Raw genomic sequence first — 12,252 nt, 5'->3', positions numbered from 1 at the left:
AATGGGAGGTTGGAGACAGGTCTGTAGTTTGCAGGATCAGATTTGTCGAGTTGCGGTTTTTTTATGATTGGTTTGATGATGGCGTTTTTGAGTTTGTCTGGGAAGATTCCTTGTTCGAGGGATAGGTTGATGATTTGGGTTATAGGTTTTGGCAATAATCTCTCTGATGAGTTTTAGGGTTTTGATGGGGATGGAGTCTACGGGGTGGGATGCTGGTTTGGTTTTTTTGATGAAGGGTTCAATTTCTGTAGATGCAACAGGAGTGAATTGGGTCCAAATGTGGATGGGAGGAGGGATATTTGTTGAGTCGTTGTGGGAATGGGGAATCTTGGCAATGATGTTGTCGACTTTGTCCTTGAAGAATTGAGCTAGTTTGTCACTGGAGATGTTGTTGGAGTTTGGCATTGTGTCATTCTGGATTGGGTTGGTGAGTTCTTTGACGTATGAGAAGAGGGTCCTCGGGTTGAATTGGTATTCATGAATTCTGGATGTGTAGAAATTGCGCTTTGCTGTGTTGAGGTCAGCTGTATATTTGTGTAGAAGTGTTCTATATTTGTCTTTCAGGTTTGGTGTAGGTGTTCGTCTCCATTGTTTTTCGGTTTGTCTGAGCGTTCGTTGGATGTTTTCAGTTCGGGGGTGTACCAAGGAGCATTTTGTTTAGTAGATGATCTGATTTCCTTTCTTATTGTGGGGCATAATGTATTGGCTATGTCAGCGTTGATGGAGATCCAGGAGTCTGTAGCTGAGTTGGCATCATGAAGGTTGATTGTTTTTAGTGCTTCCGGGAGTAGCTCTGCTAGGTCTTCACTGGAGCAAGGTTTGGTGTATTCAATGAAGCAGGAGTCTGTTTTTGCTGTGTTCGATTGATGTTGGAGCTTGGCTTGAATGAGGTAGTGGTCGGACCATGGAGTTGGAGTAGTAGTGGGTGATTCAGTTGCAGATATTTTATTGTTAATGAAAATTAAATCAAGGGTGTGCCCAGATTTCTGAGTGGGGGTGGTAATGATTTGGGAGAATCCGAGAGCTGTCATGGAAGATAGGAGGAGTTCGCAGGTGGGAGTTGTTGGTTGGGTGTCAATATGGAGATTGAAGTCTCCTAGTATGATGGCTGGTTCTTGTAGGTTGATGTGTGATGTGATGGCTTCGATCAGGGGGGAGAGGTTGTGTTGTAGGCAGCCGGGAGGAGCATAGAGGAGGAGTATTTGTAGATGTTTTGATTTAAATAGGTTAGTCTCGAAAAGAGGGGGTAGGTTTAGGGGGAAAGAGGAGAATTTAAGTTTTTTGTGGGCTAGGAATAGTAGTCCACCTCCCTTTCTTTTGCTCCTAGGTATGGACATATCCTTATTTGATCTTATATATTGTTGATGGGTACTGTAGATCTTTGTTGATATTGAAAAAACACGTTGCATTGAAAATTAAATTTTGCAACGTATTTTTTCAATATAAACAAGTTGTTGATCGCTGGACAATTTACAAATTTGATGTTGGTATCTAAACAGTAGATCTTTGACATCTGTGAGTATCACTGGTTGTCTCTGATTCTCTTAGAATATCATTTGTCTCTGAGGAGTTGTGGGAGCCTCTCCCTGCTGCTCCTTCCACTTTGCTCTTTTGGTGTCTCTCAGTTCCTGCTTGTTCACTTTCTTCTTCTTCTTCTGCTATTTTAGCATACATGGAAGAGAAACTAGAGCTGGACTTGGTCTTAGCCGTGCTTCTGTCAGGAGCTTCTGAAGAGGACATAGAGACTTCCCTGGCAGCCTACTACAAACAGGTAAAAATGAATAATTATGGCAGATAATATTAATATTAATAATCAGTGTCATACAGTAATTATTTGTAACTACCGGTAGTAGTCAAGGTAGGTCATTCATTGCCTCACCCAGGAACTCGTGACTTCGTGCTTCTTCTCCGTATCCTATTTTTTATATGAAACCATACCGTTTGATGATCACTGGTGCTGAGGTGGGCACCCACCTGGTCATTAGAGACATTATCTCCATTAGTGAGTACTAAATCGAGTATAGCTCCCGCCCTCGTGGGTTCCATTACCATTTGTTTGAACAGAGCCCCTTGCAGGGCATCCACTATCTCTCTACTATTGTTAGATTCTGCAGAAGGGATTCTCTCCAGTCTACATCCGGCAGATTAAAGTCTCCAACAATCACCACTTCTCCATTCTTTCCCATCTTTTGGATGACTTCAACCAGATCTCTGTCAAGCTCTTCCTTTTGATTTGGAGGCCTGTAAACCACTCCAATAAAAATAAGGGTTAGTAACTTGTGGTATCCTTCCTTGATTTTGTTAGTTATGTGGATCCTGAAAGATAGCTCGCTGTCGATGAATCCTGGGTTTCGAGCATGCGTGACTGGTGAGATGGATGTTTTTTGGTTCTCAGTTTTAAGTGGTGGTGTGGGTGATTTGTTGTTATTTCTGTCAAGGATGAGTATTTCTGTTTTCTCTATGTTTATTATGAGTTTTAAATCAGTTAATAGCTGTTTAATTTCTGTGAGGTACATAGCTATTTTTTGTAAGTTTCTTCCAAGGTGTTATTTATTGGGATAAGTATTTGTATATCATCTGCATATAGGAAGTGGGTCAGACCAAGGTGATCTAGCAGGTGACATATTGGAAGAAGATAGATGTTGAAGAGTGTTGCGGATAGTGCTGATCCTTGGGGAACTCCTGTGTTGAGGTTTATTTTCTTTGAGAGGGTATTGTTGAATATTACTTGGAAGCTTCTGTGTGATAAGTAGGATGAAAACCATTGTACAGTTTTGCCAGATGCTCCTAATTCAGACAGTCTTTGGAGAAGGATTGTGTGGTTTACTGTATCGAATGCAGCTGATAAATCCAGGAGAATCAGCAAGTAGCTTTGGCCGCTGTCAAATCCTCTGAGTATGGTGTTGTTTAATGAGAGGAGTAGTGTTTCTGTGCTTAGGTTTTTCCTGAAGCCAAATTGTGAGGGGTGTAGTATGTTGTTCATTTCTAGGTGAGCTGGGAGTGGACTATTTTTTCTATGATCTTGGCAATGAAAGGTAGGTTGGATATGGGTTGGTAGTTTAGTAGGTTTTCAGGGTCTAGGTTGTCTTTTTTATTAAGGGTTTGATTATTGCTGACTTTAGACATTCCAGGTAATTTCCTTCAGTGAGGGATAGGTTAACTATGTCAGTTATCGTTTTGGTTATTGAGGTCTCGATCAATTTGATTGTTGGTATGGGGATGCTGTCGATGGGGTGATTTGCTGGATTCATTTTTTTGATGATTGTTTGGATTTCCAGTGAGGAGGCCGGGTCGAAGTTCGACCAGTTTGTTGTTGTTTTATGTGTCACTTTTACGTTTTGGGTGTTTGTGTTGAGATTGTTATTTATTAGATTCTTGATTTTCTCGTTAAAGAAGTCTGCAAATTTGTTGCATTTATTTATGTCAGGTGGTATTCCCAGCTCAATTGATGCTTTGATAAGGTTCTGCACAATGGAGAATAGCATTCTGGGGTTATGTTGGTATTTATTTATTTTGCTCGAGAAGAATTCTTTCTTGGCATTGTGGATACGTTTTTTATAGTAGGCTAGGTGGGTTCGATAGGTGTTGAGAAGTTGGGTTGTTTTGTTCCTACGCCAGGTTTTCTCTTTTTTTCTAAGTTCTCATTTGGCTGCTCTTATGTTGTCGTTGTACCATTGGTTTTGATGTTTTGGATTTTTTAATGTTTTTTTGATGATTGGGTTTATGTTGTCTGCAATAGATTTGGTAATATTGAGCCATGAAGTTGTGGCCTTTTCAGTGTTTGATAAGTCTATGTTTGTGAGTTCTGGTTGAAGTTTTTGTTGACGTGTTCAATATCAAAAGGAGGATGGTATGTGATTGTCATTAGGCTGTTTTGTTCCATTGTTAGTTTCGAGTTGTATGTCAGGGTGGACTGTATTAGAGAGTGGTCTGACCAGGGGATTTCTGTTATCAATGAGCATTATCTTGATAGGGAAACGTTAAGGTCAATATTCAAAAGACATTTAGATGGTTAATGTAATAGTTATCTATCTAAATGGATTACCTGGCTATATTTAGCCCTTGTCCAGTTAAATTCTAGGCGGGTAACTAATTCTACCTGGCTAGAATTTAGCTGAATAAGAAGGGACAATTTCTGGGGGGGAAGGAAGCATTTTGGGGCAACCCAGAGTTAGCCGCATAAGTTATGCTATATGGCGAAAGTTGGCCGGGTTGTCTGGAGAAAGATTTGTTTTTTTCAGAAGAGGTTTCAGGATGGCAAGTTTGAGGGGGTCAGGGACTAGGCCCTGAGCTAGGGAGCAATTGATGATTTGGGCAATGGGCTTGGTGATGGCTTGAGAGCTGGTGATGAGAAGGTTGGCTGGGATCGCATTGAGAGGATGAGAAGCTGGTTTAAGTTTCTTTAGCACATTTTCAATCTCTAAAGAGGAGGTAGGCTCAAAGAACTCCAGGCTTGTGGTTTGTTGTAGAGGAGTAGAGAAGGGAAGTGGAGGAATAAGTTCTTTATTTTCCTTAAGCGGGGCCAGGAGGTTAGAGATCTTGTTCTTGAAATAGGTGGCTAGTTCAGCGGCTTTGCTTGCGGCTTTATCATCCGGAATGGACGTAGCGGGTGGTTTGGTGAGGGATGACACCATGGAAAAGAGGGCTTTTGGGTCAAAGATGAAGTGGTGGATTTTCTGTGAATAGAAGTCTCTTTTTATGCGAAGGATGGAGATCCTGTATTGGTGCATAAGGGATTTGAAAGCCGACAGGTTTGCAGTAGACGGGTTTTTGCGCCATAACTGTTCTCTATTTCTGAGTTCACGCTTTATGGTTTTTAGCTCTGGTGTATGCCACGGTTTTTTGTTGTCTTTGTTTGATTGAATGACTTTGGTGGTTAACGGGCAGGTAAGTTCTGCCACTTTTTTAGTGATTTTAGACCAGGAGGCTGCAGCTGAGTCAGCGTCCGAGAGGTCAAGATGGATTAGTTCTGCAGATAAGTGAGAGCTGAGGGTTTCCTGGTTACATAGCTTCCTGAACTGGACCGTGGTTTTCTGTGTTGACACGGGGGTAGGTTGGTGGGTCTTCAAGGAGGTGGTGATTAGCATATGGTCCGACCATGGGACTGGCAGGCAGACTGTGTGAGAAGATAGGGTGAGGCCCTGGTTTATGAAGATAAGGTCCAACGTGTGTCCTGCTTTATGGGTAGGTTTATTAATGATTTGTTTGAAGCCCATGAAGTTAAGAATTGTTAAAAAAAAGAGCAACCAAATCAAAATATGTTTAAAAGAACAACTTTGATTTTATTTTACATTATTATTCTTTATTATAAATCATATACTGCGTATAAGCAAAAATGGATACACAGGAAGCAAAAGTATACTTACATAATATACGTAGCACAGCGCTGGCTCTGGAACAGATTTGTTTTTTGCTTAGCAAACTGCTACATCCCAGCTCTACTTATATAGGTTAAAACAGCAAAGTCAGCAAGCCATCTGGTTTCTGCTTGTATGTTTCACACCACAAACTTTATTGCTTTGTTTGCTTTGTCTCCCCCTTATCTCTCCCTTCGCATTCCTTCCCACAGATTATCTGCTTCGTACCCCCAGCGCTGTCTCCTGCTTCATCCTGTGTCTCACTTTGTTGATTCTGCTGTTATCTATGAAGTCCTGCAAGAATGGTTTATAACTTTTTCTCCAGAGCCTGGCATTCACGGTCTCCGGTATTTTCTGGTATTTTGCTATCAGCAAAACTTGCTGGCAAGCAGAGTCTGCAGAGTGTTGAGGAATGTGTCGCAGCTGGAAGAGTGTGGGGTTGCATCCACATGGAGATTGAAATCTCCCAGGAGTATGGCCGGCGTGTCAGTATTGATGTGTTTAGCTATGCATTCAATCAGAGGAGATGGGTCTGCTTCGAGGCATCCTGGTGGGGCATAGGTGAGTCCTATTTGCAGGTGGGAGGATTATGACTGCAAATTCAAGAGAATGTGATGCGTTTGTGACCTGAAGCGACAATCCTAGTTTTTTGTTAGCTGCAAAAAGCAGACCGCCTCCTCTTTTTTTCAGTCTGGGGATGGAGAATATGTCGTAAGATTGAAGAGGAAGTTGGTTGATTATAGCAATATCTTCGGGCTTTAGCCAAGTTTCGGTGATGGCACAAAGGTCAGGATGAACTTCCATAAGATAGTCGTATAGGAGGTGAGTCTTTTTCGATAGGGATTGTGCATTCAGCAGAGTTAAGGTGAATAGGGTAAGGCCCAGCAGTTGGTTCAGAGGCGAGATCATGATTGGGATGAATCTTTTTTGTTGTATGGGGGGGTATAGCTTGTTTTTTTGCTGGGTTTCTCCTGATATTGTGAATAATAGGGATGGCTGAGGTGTTCATGCCAGATTCCTGTGGGGGCTGTCTTAGGTTAGGGTGGGGAGGATGAGCAGTGCCGGGTGAGCCGGATGACGCTGTGGGGTGAGAGCTGCTGTGTCTGTAAGGAGACGAGAGGAGAAGACGCTCTGGGAAGGAAAAAAGATTCTATCAGATTTCACGGGCTGTCCTACGGGGCTGCACTAAGGGGCGCACAAAGGGGCAGGCCCATTTGTCATGCGACGCCGGGAGGGAGAGCCCGGGATTTAAAGGGCTCTTACCTGGCTTCCGTTCCTGCTTTTTTTTCTCTTTTTTTACTTCCTTTTTCAGCGTGGCTTCAGACGTCTGGCTTCTGATTGGGTGGGTGGGTGGCCGGCTTCGGGTCCCACGTGGTCTGATCGGAAATCTTTGTAATCTTTTGTAAGCTGGGTACATGGGCTTCATGGAGCTTCATTCTGACCCGGAATTGCCCCCAAACCTGCGCTTAGAATCTTGTCAAAAAAGATTCAAACAGAACCTCAAGACCTGGCTCTTTAAACAGGCTTTCACCTAATCCCTTCTCGCAATCCCCCTATTCCACCCTCTCTCTCCTTGAATTTACTATCACTCTACCCAGTATGATCCAGCTTGTTCCCCCTTCACCCTGTCCACTCTCCTATTACATCTGACCCTGTCCATATCACCTGCCACCCTCCCCTCACTTCTTCCATTATCTCATCCAGGTTCTTCCCACCTCAGATAACTTCCCCTCCCCTGGCTTAAGTCTGATTTCCTATTACATATGTTACTATTATGCCTTACTACCCTCATCTAACTTAACCGACCTAACATAATCCCTGTAAAAGCTCTCCCTGCCATCTTTTCCAAATATTCATGCTTATTTTGAATTATCGTTCTCTGTATAACCAGTCAGCTATATAGCATGTTGTGTTATTTGTTCAAACTTATCACGGTTTACTTTATTTACTTTCACTTTGTTATTTGTTCTCTGTAAAGCCTGTTGCAGTTTTAGTTTTCTGTGAACCGACATGATGATCCCAACGTATCCCGGTATATAAAAACACTTAAATAAATAAAATAGAATAAATAAATTACTCTCTCTCGCTCCCCCCTCAGAGTCTCTCTCACGCTCTTTCTATCAGTCTCTCCTCCCCTCAGAGTCTCTCTTTCTGTCTCCCTTCAATCTCTCTCCCCCCTCAGAGTCTCTCTCTCTGTCTCTCCCCTCAGTCTCTCTCTTTCTGTCTCCCTTCAATCTCTCTCCCCCCTCAGAGTCTCTCTCTCTGTCTCTCCCCTCAGAGTCTCTCTTTCTGTCTCCCTTCAATCTCTCTCCCCCTCAGAGTCTCTCTCTCTGTCTCGCCCCTCAGTCTCTCTCTTTCTGTCTCCCTTCAATCTCTCTCCCCCCTCAGAGTCTCTCTTTCTGTCTCTCCCCTCAGAGTCTCTCTCTCTGTCTCTCCCCTCAGTCTCTCTCTCTCTGTCTCCCGTCAATCTCTCTCCCCCCCTCAGAGTCTCTCTCTCTGTCTGTCTCTCCCCTCAGTCTCTCTCTTTCTGTCTCCCTTCAATCTCTCTCCCCCTCGGAGTCTCTCTCTCTGTCTCTCCCCTCAGAGTCTCTCATTCTGTCTCCCTTCAATCTCTCTCTCCCCTCAGAATCTCTCTCTCTGTCTGTCTCTCCCCTCAGTCTCTCTCTTTCTGTCTCCCTTCAATCTCTCTCCCCCTCAGAGTCTCTCTCTCTGTCTCTCCTCTCAGAGTCTCTCTCTCTCTCTGTGTCTCTCCCGCTCAGAGTCTCTCTATCTGTCTCTCCCCTCAGTCTCTCTCTTTCTGTCTCCCTTCAATCTCTCTCCCCCTCAGAGTCTCTCTCTCTCTCTGTCCCTCCCCCTCAGAGTCTCTCTCTGTCCCTCCCCCTCAGAGTCTCTCTCTCTGTCTCTCCCCTCAGAGTCTCTCTCTCTGTCTCTCCCCTCAGTCTCTCTCTTTCTGTCTCCCTTCAGTCTCTCTCCCCCTCAGAGTCTCTCTCTCTGTCTCTCCCCTCAGAGTCTCTCTCTCTCTCTGTCTCTCCCCCTCAGAGACTCTCTCTCTCTCTGTCTCTCCCCCTCAGAGTCTCCCCCTCAGAGTCTCTCTCTCTGTCTCTCCCCTCAGAGTCTCTCTCTCTGTCTCTCCCCTAAGAGTCTCTCTTTCTGTCTCCCTTCAATCTCTCTCTCCCCTCAGATTCTCTCTCTCGCTCTCTCTTTCTATCAGTCTCTCCCCTCAAAGTCTCTCTTTCTGTCTCCCTTCAATCTCTCTCCTCCCCTCAGAGTCTCTCTCTGTCTTCCCTCAGTCTCTCTCTTTCTGTCTCCCTTCAATCTCTCTCCCCCCTCAGAGTCTCTCTCTCTGTCTCTCCCCTCAGAGTCTCTCTTTCTGTCTCCCTTCAATCTCTCTCCCCCCCTCAGAGTCTCTCTCTCTGTCTCGCCCCTCAGTCTCTCTCTTTCTGTCTCCCTTCAATCTGTCTCTCCCCTCAGAGTCTCTCTCTCTGTCTCTCCCCTCAGTCTCTCTTTCTGTCTCCCTTCAATCTCTCTCCCCCTCGGAGTCTCTCTCTGTCTCTCCCCTCAGAGTCTCTCATTCTGTCTCCCTTCAATCTCTCTCTCCCCTCAGAATCTCTCTTTCTGTCTGTCTCTCCCCTCAGTCTCTCTCTTTCTGTCTCCTTTCAATCTCTCTCCCCCTCAGAGTCTCTCTCTATGTCTGTCTCTCCCCCTCAGAGTCTCTCTCTCTGTCTCTCCCCTCAGAGTCTCTCTCTCTCTCTCTCTTCCCCTCAGAGTCTCTCTAACTGTCTCTCCCCTCAGTCTCTCTCTTTCTGTCTCCCTTCAATCTCTCTCCCCCTCAGAGTCTCTCTCTCTCTCTGTCTCTCCCCTCAGAGTCTCTCTCTCTGTCTCCCTTCTCTGTCTCCCTCTCTCCCCTCAGTCTCTCTCTGTCTCTCCCCTCAGTCTCTCTCTTTCTGTCTCCCTTCAATCTCTCTCCCCCTCAGAGTCTCTCTGTCTCTCCCCTCAGAGTCTCTCTCTCTGTCTCTCCCCTCAGAGTCTCTCTCTCTGTCTCTCCCCTCAGTCTCTCTCTTTCTGTCTCCCTTCAATCTCTCTCCCCCTCAGAGTCTCTCTCTCTGTCTCTCCCCTCAGAGTCTCTCTCTCTGTCTCTCCCCTCAGTCTCTCTCTTTCTGTCTCCCTTCAATCTCTCTCCCCCTCAGAGTCTCTCTCTCTCTGTCTCTCCCCTCAGAGTCTCTCTCTCTCTGTCTCTCCCCTCAGAGTCTCTCTTTCTGTCTCCCTTCAATCTCTCTCCCCCCTCAGATTCTCTCTCTCGCTCTCTCTTTCTATCAGTCTCTCCCCTCAAAGTCTCTCTTTCTGGCTCCCTTCAATCTCTCTCCTCCCCTCAGAGTCTCTCTCTCTGTCTCGCCCTCAGTCTCTCTCTTTCTGTCTCCCTTCAATCTGTCTCTCCCCTCAGAGTCTCTCTCTCTGTCTCTCCCCTCAGTCTCTCTCTCTCTGTCTCCCTTCAATCTCCCTCCCCCCTCAGATGCTTTCTCTCTCTCTCTCTCTCTTTCTATCAGTCTCTCCCCTCAGTCTCTCTCTTTCTGTCTCCCTTCAATCTCTCTCTCCCCTCAGAGTCTCTCTCTCTGTCTCTCCCCTCAGTCTCTCTCTTTCTGTCTCCCTTCAATCTCTCTCCCCCTCGGAGTCTCTCTCTCTGTCTCTCCCCTCAGAGTCTCTCATTCTGTCTCCCTTCAATCTCTCTCTCCCCTCAGAATCTCTCTTTCTGTCTGTCTCTCCCCTCAGTCTCTCTCTTTCTGTCTCCCTTCAATCTCTCTCCCCCTCAAAGTCTCTCTCTCTCTCTGTCTCTCCCCTCAGAGTCTCTCTCTCTGTCTGTCTCTCCCCCTCAGAGTCTCTCTCTCTGTCTCTCCCCTCAGAGTCTCTCTCTCTCTCTCTCTGTCTCTTCCCCTTAGAGTCTCTCTATCTGTCTCTCCCCTCCGTCTCTCTCTTTCTGTCTCCCTTCAATCTCTCTCCCCCTCTGAGTCTCTCTCTCTCTCTGTCTCTCCCCCTCAGTGTCTCTCTCTCTGTCTCTCCCCTCAGAGTCTCTCTCTTTCTGTCTCCCTTCAATCTCTCTCCCCCTCAGAGTCTCTCTGTCTCTCCCCTCAGAGTCTCTCTCTCTGTCTCTCCCCTCAGAGTCTCTCTCTCTGTCTCTCCCCCTCAGAGTCTCTCTCTCTCTCTGTCTCTCCCCTCAGAGTCTCTCTCTCTGTCTCTCCCCTCAGTCTCTCTCTTTCTGTCTCCCTTCAATCTCTCTCCCCCTCAGAGTCTCTCTCTCTGTCTCTCCCCTCAGAGTCTCTCTCTCTCTCCCCCTCAGAGTCTCTCTCTCTCTCTGTCTCTCCCCCTCAGAGTCTCCCCCTCAGAGTCTCTCTCTGTCTCTCCCCTCAGAGTCTCTCTCTCTGTCTCTCCCCTCAGTCTCTCTTTCTGTCTCCCTTCAATCTCTCTCCCCCCTCAGAGTCTCTCTCTCGCTCTCTCTTTCTATCAGTCTCTCCCCTCAAAGTCTCTCTTTCTGTCTCCCTTCAATCTCTCTCCTCCCGTCAGAGTCTCTCTCTGTCTTCCCTCAGTCTCTCTCTTTCTGTCTACCTTCAATCTCTCTCTCTCCCCCTCAGAGTCTCTCTCTCTGTCTCTCCCCTCAGTCTCTCTCTTTCTGTCTCCCTTCAATCTCTCTCCCCCTCAGAGTCTCTCTCTCTGTCTCTCCCCCTCAGAGTCTCTCTCTCTCTCTGTCTCTCCCCCTCAGAGTCTCCCCCTCAGAGTCTCTCTCTGTCTCTCCCCTCAGAGTCTCTCTCTCTGTCTCTCCCCTCAGTCTCTCTTTCTGTCTCCCTTCAATCTCTCTCCCCCCTCAGAGTCTCTCTCTGTCTTCCCTCAGTCTCTCTCTTTCTGTCTACCTTCAATCTCTCTCTCCCCCCTCAGAGTCTCTCTCTCTCTCTCTCTTCCCTCAGTCTCTCTCTGTCTACCTTCAATCTCTCTCTCTCACCTCAGAGTCTCTCTCTCTGTCTCTCCCCTCAGTCTTCTCTCTTTCTCCATTAGTCTCTCCCTCGATCAGTCTGTTCCCTCAGAATCTCTCTCCATCTGTCTCTCCCCTCAGTCTATCTCCCTCTCTCGTCAGTTTCTCTCTCTCCCCCATCAGAGTCTCTCCCTCCCTCTCTCATCAGTTTCTCTCTCCCCCCCCATCAGAGTCTCTCTCTCCCTCTCTCCCCCTCAGTCTCTCTCTCTCTCTCCCTCTCTTCCCCTCAGTCCAACCCCATCAATCTCTTCCCCTCAGTCTTTCCCTCTTTTCCCCATCAGTCCATCCCTTCAGTCTCTCCCCCTCGGTCCCTCCCCATCACTCTCTCCCCTCAGTCCATCCCCCTCGCTTCCTTCTCAGTCCTTCCCATCAGTCCATCCCACCAGTCTCTCTTTTTCCACCTCAGTGTACCCCACTTCTCCCTTTTTCTCTTCCCCCTGTCCATCCCCACCTCTCTTTTTCTCCCCTTCAGTCCATCCTCACGTCTCTCTTTCTCCCCTGCAGTTCACTCCTTGTTCCCTCTCTCCCTTCCCCCACCTGTCCATCCTCAGCAGTTTATTTCATTGATCATTACTTAATATTAAGTTTTATATGTTAGGAATTATTCTGGTTTATACAACATTAAATCTTTGTTATTGCATTAATATGTTTTCCATTTATAGCAGATTGATTGGAAAAAAATTAAAGAGAGCATGTGGGGAGTCCAAAAAAGATTTAGAAGTTGAAAAGGTGTCCATGGTATCAAAGTATTTTGGGAATCCCTGGTACAGAGTATGCACAGTACCCGTAGCATGAGATGAAAGGATGTAGCTGCATTAGAGAACAATAAATCTGAGCAATGAACGGATAGTTATTGAGTCATCTTAATCTCTGAAT

At 46.2% G+C, this 12,252-nt stretch overlaps 1 protein-coding gene across 4 annotated transcripts in view; it reads left to right on the top strand.

Annotated features, from left to right (window-relative positions):
• The first annotated feature begins 1,657 nt into the window (after nucleotides 1-1,657).
• LOC115089258 (synembryn-B-like) overlaps nucleotides 1,658-12,252 on the top strand; it is a 234,028-nt gene continuing 223,433 nt past the window's right edge. For all 4 annotated transcript variants that reach the window (XM_029597384.1, XM_029597383.1, XM_029597386.1 and 1 more), the window contains exon 1: nucleotides 1,658-1,771. In XM_029597384.1, coding sequence (XP_029453244.1) covers nucleotides 1,673-1,771 — 99 coding nt within the window. In that variant the 5' untranslated portion in view covers nucleotides 1,658-1,672. The remainder of the gene's footprint in view (nucleotides 1,772-12,252) is intronic.

This window comes from Rhinatrema bivittatum, chromosome 4 (assembly GCF_901001135.1).
Source record: "Rhinatrema bivittatum chromosome 4, aRhiBiv1.1, whole genome shotgun sequence".
In the NCBI taxonomy this organism is placed as follows: domain Eukaryota; kingdom Metazoa; phylum Chordata; class Amphibia; order Gymnophiona; family Rhinatrematidae; genus Rhinatrema; species Rhinatrema bivittatum.
Note: the sequence above shows the minus strand (reverse complement) of the source record. Positions and strands in the feature narration are given on the sequence as shown.